Source organism: Neoarius graeffei, chromosome 14, assembly GCF_027579695.1.
Source record: "Neoarius graeffei isolate fNeoGra1 chromosome 14, fNeoGra1.pri, whole genome shotgun sequence".
In the NCBI taxonomy this organism is placed as follows: Eukaryota; Metazoa; Chordata; class Actinopteri; order Siluriformes; family Ariidae; genus Neoarius; species Neoarius graeffei.
This window is the reverse complement of record NC_083582.1, coordinates 35,921,831-35,941,216: the sequence shown is the minus strand read 5'-3', so window position 1 is coordinate 35,941,216 and position 19,386 is coordinate 35,921,831. Positions and strand designations below refer to the sequence as shown.

Here is a 19,386-nt window from a genome sequence, read left to right as displayed (position 1 = left end):
CTGAAAAAGGAAGGCCCAGGACGGGAAGCTGTGGCAGTGTTGTTGGTGGCCTGTGCTCCAGGAGGGGTGATGGGTTTAAGTAAGTATTTCATGACCTTATGGCTTACATCAATGATGGAGCAGAGGCAGTGTAGCTAACGTTTGCCTAGCAAGCTAATGAACCAGTAGAAGTAATCACTTATTCCAGTGATGGCAATTGAATGATTTTAAGCTAGTGTTTAATTTACTGAAATTTATTAAATAAGGCACTTCATGTCTGAAAGTAATGATGGATGTCATTTCTCTTTACTTAGTTGAGTGGTTCTTGACATATGGATTACTACAGTTGGGCAATTCAAATAGGACTGTTTGATCTCAAACACATTCCCTGTGTCTGAAATCACTCTCGTTCACTACTCCCTACTCACTATATAAGGAATTACTGTATAGAGGACTATACAGTGAGCTCATTGGTAAAATTAAAAAACGCTTTCGGACACTCCTCCGCCACGCTGTTCTTTACGTCGTTACTGTCGCACAATTAAAACGTGTCAGATCAGTCGGCTGGTGGGTTTTCAAAATGATAAATACGCACATGTATTTTTGTGATAAATCCATATTATACGGAGCGTATTTTCCACATTAATCAATACAAAGTACCTGCAGCTTTCAGTTCTTTTAAAATCAAGGCTGAATACTTTCTTCTTTATCGCTGCCTTTTATTAAATCAAATTTGAGGCTTTTGATTAAGTCCTCACTCTGCACTCTTACACTACGTTCACACTGCAAGGCTTAATGCTCAATTCCGTTTTTTTTTTTTTTGTGAAATCCGATTTTTTTGTGAGGTCGTTCACATTAACAAATATATGCGACTTGTATGTGATCCTCAGTATGGACGAAAAGCGACCTAATGGCCCTTTTCCACTACCCTTTTTCAGCTCACTTCAGCTCGCTTCAGCTCACTTCAGCCCGACACGGCTCGCGTTTCGACTACCAAAAACCAGCACGACTCAGCTCGTTTCAGCCCTGCTTAGCCCCTAAGGCTACGTTTACACTAGACCGTATCTGTCTCGTTTTCTTCGTGGATGCACTGTCCGTTTACATTAACCCCCCTGAAAAAGCGGGGAAACGGGAATCCGCCAGCGTCCACGTATTCAATCTAGATCGTATCAGCTCCGGTGCTGTGTAAACATTGAGAATACGCGAATACGCTGTGCTGAGCTCTAGCTGGCGTCTCATTGGACACTGTCACTGTGACATCCACCTTCCTGATTCGCTGGCGTTGGTCATGTGACGCGACTGCTGAAAAACGGCGCAGACTTCCGCCTTGTATCACCTTTCATTAAAGAGTATAAAAGTATGAAAATACTGCAAATACTGATGCAAATACTGCCCATTGTGTAGTTATGATTGTCTTTAGGCTTGCCATCCTTCCACTTGCAAGTAGTAAGTGATCTGCGCTGGGATCTCACACACAGCGGCTCAGTCCCGAATCGTGGCTTGTTCACTTCACTCGCGCGCTCTGTGAGCTGCGCAGGGCCGGAGTGCACACCCTCCAGAGGGCACTTGCTGTTCAGGGCGGAGTGATTTGGAGCGCAGGATGCCTGCGGAGCCGAGCGTATCCGCGTATTGGTGTTGCTGTGTGCACGGCTAACGGTTTTAGTGTAAACGCGAATCGTTTTAAGAACGTTAATCTGATGATCCGCTGATTCGACGTAATGTAAACGTAGCCTAAAACTCGCACCATTTTGGAGTGGGGCTGAAGCGAGCCAAACCGTGCCGACTGAGGTTGGGGGCGTGAGCAGACACTCCCCTGTGCACTGATTGGTGAGGAGGAGTGTCCTCACATGCCCACACACGCCCCGCGAGCGCGCTGGGATCTGTAAACACCGCAAACCCGGAAGAATAATAATTACGAATTACGAGAATTTCTGAAGCCTTATGCGCCTCGCCTCATCTATACGCTCTTGCCAGTATCTGTCCGCGTTGTCGGTGACAACAAGCCACAGCACCGAGACCAGCAACACTAACGACTCCATGTCCTCCATGTTTATTGTTTACTATTCGGGTCGTGAGACTACCGCTGAAAAGCTCACTGAATCAGTGAGAGCATCGTGCACGAGTTCGCGGAGCGCAAGGCTCGTCGTATGCCCTTCAAATAATGCGCGCAGTAGGCTATTGATGTTTTATTATGAGCCATGTACAGTATGTCGCCTAATGTTTTTTTTTGTTTCTGAGTTACATGTTCGTCTGAAGGACTTGATGTACAAACTAACATAGTTGCACCCCGTAGTGTTGAAATTGGTAAACACAGTGCATTCAGTGAGGTTTGCACCGCCCTCCTTTTATTTCTGACTCTTCCTGTCAGCGTTGCAACCTCTGAGCGCTCATTCGTATGCCCTTCAAATAATGTGCGCAGTATAGGCTATTGATGTTTTATTATGAGCCATGTACAGTATCCTAATGTTTTTTGTTTCTGAGTTACATGTTCGTTTGAAGGACTTGATGTACTAAATAATAGTTGCACCCGGTAGTGTTGAAATTGGTAAACATCGCAGTTGCGGACATTTTGTAGCCTAAAATGATGTTATGATAAGCTTTAATAAAGGGCCCGGTCATTTGCCCCGCCCCCGGCCCGGCTCTGACTTGTTCCGCCACTGTCACTGATGTCACTGTTTGCGCTGCTTAACGGCATCACGTGACGTCCACCCACTTTCGCTAACTCCACCCAATGTGTCCACCCACTTCCAGCCAGCACGGTTCAGCGCGGTTGTAGTCGAAATGCAACTCCAACAGCCCCGCTCAGCTCGACTCAGCTCGACTCGGCACGGCACGGCTCAGCCGCGTTTGTAGTGGAAAAGCGGCATAAGTGTTCCGCATGCGCATTGCAGGATACGACGACGTCACACGCAGTGAGCATGGCCAGTGTTTACGGAAGTAACCTAAAGTTTCCTGTGTATGACAGTAGCCAGCATGGAGTACCTGGCGATGATGCAGTTGTTGTTGCGACGGAGCCAGAACATGCACAATAGCCTGATGTTAAGGAGGAGGTCGAGAAGGAAGAGGGCAAGGGTTTTGGCTCAGGCGTTCTGCGGGGTAGTGACTGCAACCTCCGTTCAAAGGAACATCAAAGCCATGTTGTAACTTTTTTTGAGAGACCCGCCGCCTACTTCAGCGCAGAATAGTGATGTTTGTGGCTTGTTGATGACGTGTAAGTCGGATGAATGCGACCTGGCGGTTCAGACTGAAGTCGCGTATGAAAAGATCGGATAGGAATCGGAATTAGGACCACATATCCAAACGGCCTGGGTCGGATTTGAAAAAATCGGATCTGTGTCGTTCATATTGTCAATAAAAGATCGGGTACAGGTCACATATGGGCGAAAAAAATTGGATTCGAGTCACTTCAGCCTGCAGTGTGAACGTAGTGTAACTTTTATTCTTGTATTTTATCTGACTTATTCTATTTTAGCTTATTTTCTATCCTCTATTTTTAATTGTACTTGAATGTCTGTCTGTTTTATAATGCGTTTCTTCCTCCGTCCAGCCCAGTCCCCCCCCCTTTTCATTTTTCCCTCTTTTAGCGCGACCACAATGCATGATGGGATATATTGCTTGGTTAGTGACCATCGGTTGTACACTACTTTTCATGATGCATTGTGGGATGCTTTGAGTGCACTATATAGGATGTAGTAATTTTCACTATACTTTCAGCCAGCACTACAAAATGGCGAACTCGCTATATAGTCCACTATATAGTGAGTCGTGAGTGATTTCAGACACAGGGTCGAAGAAGGCAAGAAACTCGTCCACTAATTAACTTTTGACGAGGTAAACCTGTTAATTGAAAAGCATTCCAGGTGACTACCTCATGAAGCTGGTTAAGATAATGTCGATAGTGTGTAAAGCATCATCAAGGTAAACACTGGCTACTTTGAAGAATCAAATTTTTTTTTTTTTTTAACTGCATAATTCTATATATGTTCCATATGTTATTTCATTTGTTAGTTGTAGCCCTAGTTTTCTGGAGCTGCATCCGGACCATGGTCCGCCATTTGAGTCCTACAGCGTCTCAGCATTACGTGGTGCAGAACATGTACAAGTCATCCAACTCAGCTCTGTGCTTTGAGTAATGGGCCAATAAATTATGCATCCTCTTGTAAACAGATCTTTCTTTTGAGAAGAGAGTTTTTTTTTTTTTTTTTTAAATAAATGTTTGTTAGTTATCATTGAAAGGCGAGGGAATTTTTTAGCTTTTGGAACTGGCTGAGCATCGGTATTCTGTATGAATGCGTGTGCTATCAGCCTGACAGGATGAACTTGTCTCTCAGGCCTGCCTGAATGATCTCTTTAATCAACCTTCACCTCCCCTAGAGTCCTCGTCAGTCTCCACAGACTTGCCTCGAGGCTCTTTTGTCCTTATCTGAAATCCATCATGAAGTTTACACAACAGCCATCGCAGTTATGTGGGGCTGAGGCTGAGCCATTTTTAATATCCTAAGAGGAAATGTGTACTTGAAGCTTCAGAGCTCGTCCGACAGGTTACGTGCGCATATGGGTTGCCTGTCATTCTCACAGTAACGCACAATGAAGTGGCTCTGTTAAAGCGTGACATATGAATGTACCGACAGGTTAGTATTGTACTAGGTCTGATGTAAAGAATCACATTAATAGCAATATGAATCTGGGGTGTGTGGTTTCATCTCCTTATCTCTAGCCGCTTTATCCTGTTCTACAGGGTCGCAGGCAAGCTGGAGCCTATCCCAGCTGACTACGGGTGAAAGGCGGGGTACACCCTGGACAAGTCGCCAGGTCATCACAGGGCTGACACTAAGGCCAAGTTTACATTAGACCGTATCTGTCTCGTTTTCTTCGCGGATGCACTGTCCGTTTACATTAAACCGCCTGGAAACGCCGGGAAACGGGAATCCGCCAGGGTCCACGTATTCAATCCAGATCGTGTCAGCTCCGGTGCTGTGTAAACATTGAGAATACGCGGATACGCTGTGCTGAGCTCTAGCCGGCGTCGTCATTGGACAACGTCACTGTGACATCCACCTTCCTGATTCGCTGGCGTTGGTCATGTGACGCAACTGCTGAAAAACGGCGCGGACTTCCGCCTTGTATCACCTTTCATTAAAGAGTATAAAAGTATGAAAATACTGCAAATACTGATGCAAATACTGCCCATTGTGTAGTTATGATTGTCTTTAGGCTTGCCATCCTTCCACTTGCAAGTGGTAAGTGATATGCGCTGGGATCACACACACAGCGGCTCAGTCCCGAATCGTGGCTCGTGCACTTCACTCGCATGCTCTGTGAGCTGCGCAAGGCCGGACTGCGCACCCTCCAGAGGGCACTCGCTGTTCAGGGTGGAGTGATTTGGAACGCAGGATGCCTGCGGAGCCGAGCGTATCCGTGTATTGGTGTTGCTGTGTGCACGCAAATTGTGTATTGGTGTTGCTGTGTGCACACTAATCGTTTTAAAAACGTTAATCTGATGATCCGCTGATACGGTCTAATGTAAACATGGGCATAGACACAGACAACCATTCACACTCACATTCACACCTACGGTCAATTTAGAGTCACCAGTTAACCTAACCTGCATGTCTTTGGACTGTGGGGGAGGAAACCCACGCGGACACGGGGAGAACATGCAAACTCCACACAGAAAGGCCCTCGCCGGCCTCGAACCTGGACCTTCTTGCTGTGAGGCGACAGCACTAACCACTACACCACCGTGCCGCCCTGTGTGTGTGTGTTGTGTGCGGGTTTTTTTTTTTTTTTTTAATTTATATATATGATTATTATAATTATTTAATTAATTATTTCATCCTGTCAGGCTGATAACACATGCATTCATACAGAATACTGATGCTCAGCCAGTTCCAAAAGCTAAAATTATTATTATAATCCACCTTTTGGTGAAGTCGTTTCGTCTTGCACTGAAAACATGAGAAAAATCCAGCCTTTAATTGAAATAAATGTATTGAGAGGGGGAAAAACAAAGCTCTCAAGAAATAATTATTTTCAACAAAAACACATGTCCCACTACAGGGTGTTTTTTCAAAAAAAATTTGATATTTGAGATGTAAATATCCCAGAAGCTACATAGTCTAGGCAAATGAAACTGAACAGGCTTAATGTTGAGCAATACAAGCTTTATTCCTCATAATTTGAATGAGAAATTCAAAGGTCTGTGGATTCCATGAACGATTTCACAAATTTTCAATATGCATGCCGCCTGAGACACAGAGACGCGTCAAGTCGGGAGTCCAGCTCCTGCCAAACACGCTGCAACATGTCTTTGGTAACAGTGCATTTTTAGAGAGTTCTCTCTTAAATGCACGCTGCACAGTCTTGTTCGACTGTGTTCAAGCGTCCTCGAACACATGCAACGCTTTTTCTTTTCCATTGAATGGTATTTCTATACCTAAAAAGACAAAAACAAAAAACATGCTGTTAAATTTGAGGTCAATTGAAGGAGAATTGGCCAAGTTATTAGATTGTGAAATGATATCACTTTTTTTTTTTTGAAACACTCTGTATTATTGGCAACCCTGGAAATGATGGTGAACACAGTGTAACTGAAGCAGGGTTCCCATTTAAATTGTACAGTATTTTTGAGTTGATTGGAGTGTGTAGGAATTCTCAAGCTGTCATCCATGACTTCTTGATTAACTGGGGTTCAAATATGAGGTGAGACAGAGGCCTAATTCCCTTAGTCATCCATCAGCATGGGAAAGATAAGAGAACACATGAACCAAATGAGGGAGAAATGTGCTGACCTTCATAAGTCAAGGAACGGTTATAAAAATAGCTACTTGCCTTAAAATGTCCGTTTCTACTGTTCGAGCAATAATAAAGTGGACACCAACTGGAACTGTTACAAACTTGTCTGGAAGAGGAACCAAGTTTATTTTGCTCCCTCATACAGTGAGGAGGAGGGTAAGAGAGGCAAAAAAAATCCAAGGCTCACTGGTGAATTACAAGAAAAAGTAAAATCTTGGTTTCCAAGTCTCCAAAACCACCATCAGACTCCACCTCCATGCCAACAGATTATTTAGAAGGTTTGCCAGGAAAAAGTATTTTCTGCCAGTTAACCACAAACATAAGTGGCTGAAGTTTGCGAAACACTATGACCGCTCTGACTGGAACAGTGTTCTCTGGTCTGATGAAACAAAAATGGATCTTTTTGGCAATAAACACTTAAGGTGGGTTTGGTGTAAAAAGAAGGATGGCTATAATGAAAAGAACCCGATCCCAGCTGTAAAATATGGTGGCGGTTCTGTGATGTTTGGGGCTGTTTTTCCTCCAAAGGCCCTGGAAACCTTGTTAGGGTGCATGGCATCATGGACTCCATGAAACACCAGGACGTTTTAAATCAAAATCTAGCTGCTTCTGGGAGGAAACTAAAACTGGGTCGTCATTGGATCTTCTAGCAGGACAATGATCCGAAGCATATGTCCAACACTAAAATGGCTCACTGAGCACAGAATCAAGCTTCTGCCCTGGCCATCTCAGTCCCCTGACCTGAACCCCTGTGGGCTGAGCTGAAGAGGAGAGAGCGCAAGAGAGGGCCGAGGACCCTGGATGATATGGAGAGATTGTGTAAAGAGGAACGGTCTCGGACGCCCTGCTCTGCATCTCCAACCTTTTATTCTCAGTGTGAGATGAAAGGACCTCACCAAAAGGTGGATTTCCCCCCCCCCCAACTCTTTTTACTAATCTTTCCAAGGGGTGCCAGTAATTTTGGAGGGCACTGTATGTAAAAGGAAAGACTTGTGAATGATGTCATTTAATGTCATGGCAAGACATATGGCTTTGCTCCAGTGTGTGAAGGCTTTCATCTTGTCTCAAGTGGTTTTGTTCTTTGGCAGGGATCATGGGGAAAAAAGCAGTTTAAGCTTGAAGCGGTTAAGCCTCATTTCCGAGCAAAATGAGCTATTACTAGTAATTACACTACTCATTTGGTTGATGGTCCAGAAATTTTACCTTGTCTCTTAACAGACCGAGACTTGCAGAGCATCAATATTAAATTGACTCCTTCCTGGACATTTAACAGGAATTCAATATTCTCTGCTTGCTTATTCATTTAATTGAGTAACTAGTGTTTATATCCTTTTGCTTCCACTAGAGGGAGCTCACAGCCTCTAATAAAACCATTTGCAACCACAGATGTGATTTTATGTGTGTGTGTGTGTGTGTGTGTGTGTGTGTGTGTGTGTGTGTGTGTCCCCTATTGTATAGGTGTACAACGTGGGCTTGGACAGCTTTGACACTTATGACCAGCATTATGGAAGGGGTCTCATGAAGGATACTATCAAAGATGGTAAGATTTTAAACCGTGCACCACCTTTAATGTGTTTATAATGTATTCTCATGCTTTTTAAAGGGGAAAAATAAACCCCGATTATGACTCGCATGGTCAATGCTGTTCCTCCATTACCCACAATGCCGTTCAGCCACATTGGCCAATAGGAATGTAGCCCTCACTTCATCTCTACTTAAAAGTACACTTTGCTACACTGATCAGCTTCTAAGTGCTTCAGCTTTTAGGCAAATCCCAGTGTCCTCGCCATCGTGCTGTCGGTTAATAAATCACTACTAGCCATCCTGAGTGCCTGGTGTAATTAGGTGCAAGTGTGCCATGTAGCTGCATTGCGTCCTGGAACTTTGCTCTCGTCCTGACTTAATTATCGTTAATATGGTGCTGAAAAATGGCGAGTGAGGAAAAGAAGCTCTTGCTCTTTTATTTTTAGGCATCAACAGTGAAAGCTGACTGTGATCACTTATGATTTGCATGTGCGATAGCGATCAGCGTTCCCCCTGGGTTCTGCAAAATATTCTCCACCTTTTTCCTTGAAAAATCAAGTCAAAGAAATATTCACACTTTTTTTTTTTTTTTTTTTTTCTTCACTTAAGGGGTGTTCACACTGCAACTTTTACTCCGGTGTAGCACCGGGGCTGCCCCGGTAGAGCGTTCACACGGTACAAAGTTATACCGGTGTCGCCCCTGAAAGCTGCTTAAACTGGTGCAAATCTAACCCTGCTCGGGAGGTGGTTTAAGAAATTTACTCTGGAGTAAATGCTAGTTTGCGGGGCAGCACCGATATAAAATGGGCCGTCTGAACGCTACAGGGGTAGACTTGCTACGCGTGAGGAGAGCTGATTACATACGAGCATTGCATAATTTGCATCCTGGTATTTTGCGCTTCCAAAATGGCGAATATCAACAACAACAGAACTGCGTGTCTTCCAGTGTTGCCAGATTGGGCAGTTTTAAGTGCGTTTTGGCGGATTTGAACATATTTTGGGATGGAAAACATCAGCAATATCTGGCAACACTGGTGTCTTCATCCACATTGTTTTCCCGGCGCTTGGTGATGCCATGACAACCGGGAAAAGGAAGTACATTTTCACGCATGCGCATATTTAATTTCTGCATTATTACTATCGCAAATGATAGGAAATGATGGTAATAAAAGGAAATGATATCAAAACTTTATTACTATCAAAGGAAATGATAGTAATAAAGTTTTTGCTACTATTGCACGGTCGCAGAAACTGCCGTGTGAACGCAAGTGGAACTGCACCAGTGCTAACACGCTTCTCTCTAGTAAGCAGGTTTGTGATGTGTGAACGCTGCGCAAAATTTACACTGGTGTAAGATATATTGCAACAAAATACATCGGTGCAGCATCGATGCAAATATGTGCCGTGTGAACACCCTCATCTCATCTCATTATCTCTAGCCGCTTTATCCTTCTACAGGGTCGCAGGCAAGCTGGAGCCTATCCCAGCTGACTACGGGCGAAAGGCGGGGTACACCCTGGACAAGTCGCCAGGTCATCACAGGGCTGACACATAGACACAAACAACCATTCACATTCACACCTACGGTCAATTTAGAGTCACCAGTTAACCTAACCTGCATGTCTTTGGACTGTGGGGGAAACCGGAGCACCCGGAGGAAACCCACGCGGACACGGGGAGAACATGCAAACTCCGCACAGAAAGGCCCTCGCCGGCCCCGGGGCTCGAACCCAGGACCTTCTTGCTGTGAGGCGACAGCGCTAACCACTACACCACCGTGCCGCCCTTGTGAACACCCTATTAGTCTTTTTTTTTTTTCCCCTTAGTTACCGACTTAAAAGTCGACTTGATACAGGTTTATACAAACCAAACTGGCACAATTCAGCTATTTGTACAGATACAGCTCAGCCTCTCCATTCCATATAAAATTTGGGCTTCACTCCAGCCTTGAATAAGAGACTTGGTTTTGGGCACCCTGTGCACCATCAAGCTAAAATAAACCTCTTTAGTTTGAGCTTACTGAAGGTTATTTTAGCAGGGAATTATTCAAGAGATATTAGGACTCCCTTTAGCCTTTACTTCAACACACAACTTGATTTACAATTGAACATATTCAAGAAGAGTCTTGGACCAACCAACAGTGAAGGAATCAGAATTTCCTGTTTGATTTACGAACCGAACACAGAATGACACCACTTTTTAAAAAATAAAAAAAATCGTACGTTAACCACGGGAACGCAACACACCATGCTGTGCGAAACACGGCTCCCTTCAGTCTCTTGCCGGGGGGTTTAACCGCCCCCTGTATTACTGCTACTGTCTGATGTGCTCGGGGACGATCGGGGCTCTGAGTGTGCCTCCTCCGTGGCTGTTTGAGCCCTTAAATCCTCTTCAGTGCTTGAAGCTCACTCAAAAAACGTAATCAGTTTAGACTGCGCCGTTATTTGGCTCACGCAGAGATAATTAGACCACCATGCCAGGCCGATTAAGACTCACTGCGATTTGTCAAAAGCTTGGCACTCATTTGGTCATTGTGTAGTCAATTTTTATTGGTCACAAGCACGTGCTCGTTGTTTACACTCTGGCCTCCCGCTGTCTCTTCACCGCAGTTGGATTTTGGCAAATGGAGGGATTTCTATAAAAGATGACTTGTGATTTAATGTGAAAGTTGACATGCATTTGTCGCAGCGATAACTGACTGCTCGTAATTTTCTCTTCGTCACTGATGGATTATGTTCGTCAATGACGAGTGTGACTAGCGCCAGCGGGAGCCCTGAGCGATGTCCCCCTGTGCTGTCAGTGCAAAAAGTCCAGTCCCAACCAACAAATTTCAGTATAATACTCTGCAGTATGTTTCAGAGTGGAGTTTTCCTTTCAAAGCCTGCTCTCTGGATGTATCGAGCCAGTCCAATCATAGACACGAGCTCAGGTGAACAGGTTATTTCTCCCTGCCCTAACTGCCACTCTCCTCAATACAGGACTCTGCAAGTTCTTCTACAATGGTGACCTCCTCCGCCGTGATGTCATCGCTGCCAGCATCGCCAAAGTCAAGAGTGTCCTCCGTTGGTTTGAGAACCAGAGCCAGTTGAACTTTTACGCCAGCTCTCTGCTCTTTGTCTACGAGGGGCTTCCCATGACCTCGCAGGAGAAATCCAGCACCCGGAGTCTGCAGAAGCACGAAGGGGTTCTGGAGTACAACAACAACATCGAGCAGAGCCTGTCCACCATGTACTCCCTGCACAAGAAAGGCTGCATGCAGAGCCACCATCCAAGCAAGCAGGACAACAGCGCGTGGCACGGCCTCACCCAGCCGGATCCCGGCGAGCAGGAAATGGAGGAGATGCCCGAGGTGGAGGTCCGAATGATCGACTTTGCCCACGTCTTCCCCAGTGAGGTCCACGACCACGGCTACATCTACGGCCTGAAGAACCTGCTCAAGGTGCTGCAGCAGATACTGGATGACTAAAGAAAAAAAGGTTCTTCAGCCATGATGATCTGCTCATCTCATCAGAGAGGAATTATTATTATTATTATTATTATTATTATTATTATTTTTATTTTTATTTTTTTTAATTTTAAAGTTGTAGCTACTCTTATTCTCATGTTCATTCCTCTCTCCCCTGGACTACAGTGAAATAACCCATTTCAAAAGCTTGCGCTGTGTCCGAAATCACTCACTGCTCACTATATAGTGGACTATATAGTGAGTTCGCTATTTTGTAGTGTTGTCCGAATGTACAGTGAGCATTATTACATCCTATATAGTGGATTTGTAGTATCCCACAATGCATCATGAAAAGTAGTTTGCAACCGATGGTCACTAATCAAGCAATATATGCCATCATGCATTGTGGTCGTGCTGAAAAAAACAAAAAAAAGGCAGACGACGGACAGGAGCACCCGGTGTTGCGGCTGAATGGACAGGGGAAGAAACGCTATCAATGGACATTCAAGTAGAACTAAAAATGGTAAGAGAATAGAAAATAAGCTAAAATAGACACAATACAAGAATAAACGTTACAGTGCAGAGCGAGGAATTACTCAAAAGCCTCAAATTTGATCTAGGACTAGACGGCCTTTCGATTTCATAAAATCTGTGAAACTTTGTTCCCTCTGAAATGTGGTCCTAGTGATGTATGTTTATTTCTGTAATATCTCACAAATGGCCCTTTTCCACTACCCTTTTTCAGCTCACTTCAGCTCGCTTCAGCTCACTTCAGCCTGACACGGCTCGTGTTTCGACTATCTCAAAACAGCACGACTCAGCTCGCTTCAGCCCTGCTCAGCCCCCAAAACTCGCACGGTTTTGGAGTGGGGCTGAAGCGAGCCAAACCGAGCTGAGTGAGGCTGGGGGCGTGAGCAGACACTCCCCTGTGCACTGATTGGTGAGGAGGAGTGTCCTCACATGCCCCCACACGCCCCGCGAGCACGCTGGGATCTGTCAACACCGTAAACCCGGAAGAAGAATAATTACGAATTACGAGAATTTCTGAAGCCTTATGCGCCTCGCCTCATCTATACGCTCTTGCCAGTATCTGTTGGCGTTGTCGGTGACAACAAGCCACAGCACCAAGACCAGCAACACTAACGACTCCATGTTTATTATTTACTATCCGGGTCGTGAGACTACCGCTTAAAAGATCACTGATGTCACTGTTCGTGCCGCTTAACGACATCACGTGATGTCCACCCACTTTCGCTAACTCCACCCAATGTGTCCACCCACTTCCAGCCAGCACGGTTCAGCGCGGTGGTAGTCGAAATGCAACTCCAACAGTCCCGCTCAGCCCGACTCAGCACGGCACGGCTCAGCCCGACTCAGCCACGTTTGTAGTGGAAAAGCGGCAAAAATATCAGGCCATCCTGTGGCTGGGAAGTTCTTTAATTGGAGGGGATTCCCGAGCAAATAGTGTGCATGAAATCGCTCGCTTCACACAGTCAAGCAGACAGAGGAAGTCCGTGTGCGCATGCGCAGGTTTACCACCACCACCTTCTTCTTTTCCTCCTTCTTTTGGGTTTTATTGCAGCTGGCATCTACAGGTTTACCTTTGACCATGCACTGACAGTTCCATCATTCTGTCACTAAACGAACAGCTGATCACACCGAGGTGCTCGCTGAGCGCCGATGTTTATTAGTTTGGTCCTGTGTTTCCTTTCCTTCGTATATAACATAACGTCTTTTCTTCTGGCTTTCCGTTACTGCAGTCGGTCTTTCACGTTTCATTCGCACGCTCACGTCCTCCATTTTTCTCTCCTGTTTCAAATTTGTATCCCACAATGCCTTGCGTGAACGGGGAAAGCCCACCACGTCATGCATGACGTAGTACCTTGAATTGGGTCATGGGGAAGCAGGAAAAAAATAACGGAGAATTTAGGGCCACGTGGTGCTAAATTTGTTAGTTCTATTAAAAAAAAAAAAAAAAAAACACTAATAAAATTGGAAGTCTGTGATTCAAATTCAGTAGTTTTTGGTCCACTAAACAAAAATAACTGGGTTTTTGGAGGGGGGAATTCTTTTTATGACCAAAACTTGAAAAATCTGAAAAGGCCGTTTTACCTTTTAATAAAAGGCAGCGGCAAAGAAGAAAGTATTCAGCCTTGATTTAAAAGAACTGAAAGGATGCAGGTACTTTTGTATTGATTAATGTGGGAACCGTGCTCAGTATAATATGGATTTATCACAAAAATACATGCGTTTTATTATTTTGAAAACCCACCAGCCGACTGATCCGGCACGCTTTAATTGTGCGACAGTAATGACGTAAATAACAGCGCGACGGACTCGTGTCCGAAAGTGTGTTCCCAATGAGCTCACTATATAGTCCTCTATATAGTAATTCCCTATGGAGATCTTGCAGTCACGTGACCGGAAAGTACACAACCGCCATCTTGTCGGTCAAAAACACCGCTGAATACTGCTGCACTCGTGTACAGAATGGATCAATTTCAACTGACGGACTACACGGCTCATTTTTCTAATGAACAGAGAACTAGATATATGTCTAAAATAAACAATCTACAGATTAGTGACCCTTATGGTTTACCAGACGGAGTTTTCACGACCGGATTTTGAACTGCCAGCGGAATACCTGGACGTGTATAATTACCTCATTAACTTTCCCTCGCTGTTCAGTGGTGAAGCACTGCGTGCTTATAAATCTCTGGACAGTTATCTTTACAGAAATTCAGGATTTGTCAGCGACTCAGATGTGGCATCTTGTAAACAAGAATCCTCATTGGATGGGTAAGTCACTTAAGTATTGAGTATAGCACTGACCAGCCGATTATAGACTAGAATAAGGTAATTCCAGCTGTAATTCCAAATCGTCCGTCTTGTTTACATGGATCTGGCGTTGGAGAGGTAGAGGCTTAGCAGTGGAGATTTGAGTGGCTGTTTTCTGAGCTTAATCAACAGGCCGGCTCTGCAGCCTCGCTTTTGCTTCCGCTCCCGGCGCCGCCTCCTTCGCTTTGCTTCCGATAACAATCCATGGAGACCCCGCTGGTCTCGCTATCTCGTCCGGAATGTTGTGCATGCGATGGAAATCGCTACAAACCGTCATTTTCTGCTGGAAACCAATGTCCAGTAAGTCCATACGGTTGTAGTGGATATTGAAGTCCGGTACAGACGAACAACACGCAAAAATACACACAAAAAAAAACATAAAAAACGTACACAGGTAGGGAGAGCTTGTAGCTGCAGCCGTTGTAGTAGAATTGTATATAGTAGGGTTTTCCAGAAGAAAAGGTAGAAGTAAAAGCAGAAGTAGAAGGCGGAATATGGCGTTTGACCGACAAGATGGCGTCTGTCACAATCTGGATCGGCTGTGACGTCACATGCAAGTGCTCCATATAGGGAGTAATGAACGAGAGTGATTTCGGACACAGATTTGGTTTAGCAGTTGGTCTACATGCACCTGTGTGGGTTTTTGTTTTTTTTTTCCAAGTTTTTTACTCAGGTAAACTGATTACATGGTCATTTATGGTATTTATCTTGGCAATGGCAGAAATGAAATTCTCTCACTTTTACACACCGTCTTAACCCTTTCTCTGGATTTCTCAAGACAAGTTAAATAAGGTTTTGTCTTGCTTCACAATGCTGTAAGGACTCTGAGGACACATTTGTCGGTTTCTTTAACCTGCGCTGCCATAATGGCTCTACCTGTGGTGAGTTTTAAACTTGCGGTTTTGACTCGTCTACATAAATTCCCCTGTGTAAATACGGTATCCTATTTTATGTAATGTAACGATGCAGTATGCTGAGCCGATGAAGGGAAGGCTTGGATTTTTATTGGCGTTTTAAAAACCGTCTTGGTGAGCTTGTCCTATGTGTCGTAAATGGGGGGGGGGGGGGGGAGTTAAGTTCGTACCATTTTTGGCCATCTTTAAAGCCATGCTTTATTAATGCTGTATCAGCTGCTAAAGTGTTTTTGATACACTTTCCTGAGCTGAGTGAATGAAGCGTTACTGTGCAGACGTAGTATTGATTTGAGTGCAGGAGGCAAAAACCAGCATAGTGAGCTTGATTTTTATAAAAAAAAAATCCACTGACTGAACGGGGGAGGGGGAAAAAAGAGGAAAAGCTATAAATATTTAAAAAAAAAAAAAAAACTTTTCCCTCCCGGAGGCATTGGACCCCCCTTTTTTTTTTTTTTTTTTTTTTAAATCCTTAACTTTGCATTGTATTTATATGAACTAATTTTGTTGCAGCTTTTTTTTTTTTTTTTTCCCTTTTTAAATTCTAGGGCATTGCAAATTTTATCAAGACTCATATAGGTGCGTAATCACTGTATACAATGACATACTGAAAAAAAAATCTGTGAAATGTATTCCTCATCTCAAAGCTGATAAGTTTCTTGCTTTATTCTTCATTGATTGCAAGAAATCTGGAAAGTGTTCTTCGATGCATTTCAAGTTTTACTTGGAGCATACTGTATATGTAGGACGTCTTCTGACCTTGTCTTGTGCTGAACGACTGCCGCTGCGTTCGACTTGTCTGATTTTTAACATTCCCGTCGATTTAAAGCAGAACAAGAGCATGCTTTCTGCTTGTCCCCCGAAGAAGAAAGTCAGGCTCTGAAGGAAAAAGCCAACTTGGAATCGCACGTCTTGGGGCAAAGTCGAAACTACCTGTGTGTCTGATTCCCTGGCTCTTGTCTCACACTCAGGAATGTATTAGCGTTACGACTTCAAAGTAGTCGAGACATCCGTATGCAAGAACTGGAAGGAAACAAGCCGTGGGCCAGTTCAAGCTTGATGCATTTTTTTTTTTTTTCCTTTCCTGTAGCATGCACCATTAAATTGAGGAATTTGTTTGCATTCCAGTTTCTTTTTGTTCCTGCTATTACATTTACAGCATTTTTATTTTCATTCATGCACTGAAGCAAGTGGAAATACTGTATGATGTCTATATCAGACTTCCTGCTGTGAACTCATCCATTCGTCTGTAATTTTTTAAAAATCTTATTCTCATTTATTACTGTGTTTTAGTAATATTTTTTTTTTCTTTCTTTCTTAAACAGTTGCACCTGACTGAAATTTACGCTGGTGCTCAGAGCACTTTAATTATTTGCTAGACTGGAGTTTGCCTATGGAACTAGTTTAATTGAACTAACTGTAAAGGCATATTGCATTTTAAATGCCTCCAAATAGAAGAATCGAACGTTTAACCATTTTTGTAACCTGGTTTTGGTAAAACTTTTTTTTTTTTTTTGTGCTATTTACGCAGTCTCAAAAAAAAAAATAATCAGGGTAATTTTATCATGTTATGAGGAAAACATTGAGTATAATTTATCTTTGCTGCCCTGGAATATCCAGGCTCATTTACGCCCATGAAGCAGCAGGGTTGCGCAATAAAATGGGTTGGAGTCGCTACATTTGAATGATTTTTCCCATGTGCTGTATAATTCTGCAATTCACAATGCAGAAACTCATCTGAAAACTGATCTGATTTCTGATTTAAGCTTGAGGTTCTGGCAGAAATGATCCAGGTTGCAGATCAGTACTGGAATGCCCATTACTCATGTGAACCCTGGAATAAACAGACGAAACTAATGATGGTTTTTGTAATCTAGATGTATAACGTCATAATCAGACTCGTATATTTAGGTGTATATTTGGCAAGTCTATCATTATTAATAAAAACATAACGCCTCTTAATAATGCCTTGTTTGTTTCTTCTTTGAGACACTTCATATTTTGCTTTCTTGTTCAGCGGTGATGGTACAGAGCCTTATTTTAAGTGGACATCTTTCCAAACAGTACATCGCTGAGGCTTTTTAGAGATCAGTATGAGTGTTACATGGATTAGTTCATTCTTGTACAGCTTCTACAGTGCTGCTGGAGTCTCAAAATTAGGTTTACATTCACCTTATCCCAAATGCCTTGGGTCAACTTCGAGCTTGATCACTCAGGGCCATCATCTCGTACATCACCGCTGATTCCCAGGGTTGCAGATATTAACACTTGCTACCGACCCACTCCAAGGTACCTGGGTGTAAGTGGAGTGTCCGGGAATGCTCTGAGCCAATCAAGTTCTGTCTTGAACCTCATCAGGCAAGGGATTGACTTGATGTTTACTAGCACCACATAGTAGAGAGCTGGTGCGACCGATGAGAAAGAATTAAATATGTTGACACTGCTGTATAGAGGTTTCTTAGTCACGTGACCGGAAACTCTTTACACCGCCATGTTGGAGTGAAAACAAACCGGCTCGGTGCTTCACAATGTGTAACCGATCCGTCAGGACTGCAACATTTGAACATGGCGCAAAGCGAGGAGTCGAGTGGGATCGTTTCCCCAGCACTGTCAGATTTAGCGGAAAGTTATGATAGTACGCATAAGGCAAGATATGTGGAGAAAATGGTGATCGCTGGTCTCACAACCAATCCTTACTTGCTATCGGAGGCAATGTTTGTTTACTGCTTGTTTGGATGAAGCGATAGAGAACATTCCTAGTTTGGTATATCCAGATATATACCGCTACCTGATAGACCGAACCTCAGACTACACAGTACACGTGAAAAAATGAGTTATAAGAGTTTGCAAGCTTATAGACCCCTTCGCATGTTTGTAAACAAACCGGCCGTTGCCAGGATGCGCACGCAGCCTGGACCCAGAAACAATGGCGCTGCCCATAGACCGGCATTATGAGCTGTCAGATTATGCCAGACAATTGTCGTTACAAGATCGAGAATGCTACATAAATAAGTTAACTCTAACAAGTGGACATCACGGGCGGCACGGTGGTGTAGTGGTTAGCGCTGTCCCCTCACAGCAAGAAGGTCCGGGTTCGAGCCCCGGGGCCGGCAAGGGCCTTTCTGTGCGGAGTTTGCATGTTCTCCCCGTGTCCGCGTGGGTTTCCTCCGGGTGCTCCGGTTTCCCCCACAGTCCAAAGACATGCAGGTTAGGTTAACTGGTGACTCTAAATTGAGCGTAGGTGTGAATGTGAGTGTGAATGGTTGTCTGTGTCTATGTGTCAGCCCTGTGATGACCTGGCGACTTGTCCAGGGTGTACCCCGCCTTTCGCCCGTAGTCAGCTGGGATAGGCTCCAGCTTGCCTGCGGCCCTGTAGAACAAGATAAAGCGGCTAGAGATGAGAAGTGGACATCGCCTACCGGATCTGCATTTAATTAAAGAGTGGACGGACGATGTTAATAAGTTCCCTGGCCAGATATATACTCGTACCTTATTGACAAGACTTCAGTGTACACCCACGAAAAACTTCGTGCCTACAAGTCTTTAGATGCATATGATTATGTGCGGGCATGTACAACTTGATTAACAATGGGACATTCATATTCGTTTTGTTTTAATCAAATTATGCCAGTGATGTGATGGCAATGTGGCTTTAGCTACAACAGCAAATACCAACATTAAACAGCAATTTGCAGGAGGTAATGGCATGAAAGGAATGATAGTGTAAAGAGTGCAGCGAAGAGAAATCAGAGCTGCGTAAAAAGCGAGAGGCAGAGACCAGAAATGAAACTGAACGGGGCGGGAGCTAGGTTAGAGCAGTCAACGTAAGTTGGCATTTAGAGTGAGGGCACACAATTTTACCTTTCCATCCTTGCTTTAAAATTGTGATTTTCG

General features: G+C 44.1%; 1 protein-coding gene across 1 annotated transcript in view; it reads left to right on the top strand.

Annotated features, from left to right (window-relative positions):
- Positions 1-17,457, top strand: part of ipmkb (inositol polyphosphate multikinase b) — a 55,315-nt gene extending 37,858 nt beyond the window's left edge. Inside the window, exons 5-6 of the mRNA XM_060939568.1 lie at positions 8,233-8,314; positions 11,277-17,457. Of these exons, the coding sequence (XP_060795551.1) occupies positions 8,233-8,314; positions 11,277-11,764 (570 nt within the window). The 3' untranslated portion in view covers positions 11,765-17,457. The remainder of the gene's footprint in view (positions 1-8,232; positions 8,315-11,276) is intronic.
- The last annotated feature ends 1,929 nt before the right edge of the window (positions 17,458-19,386 follow it).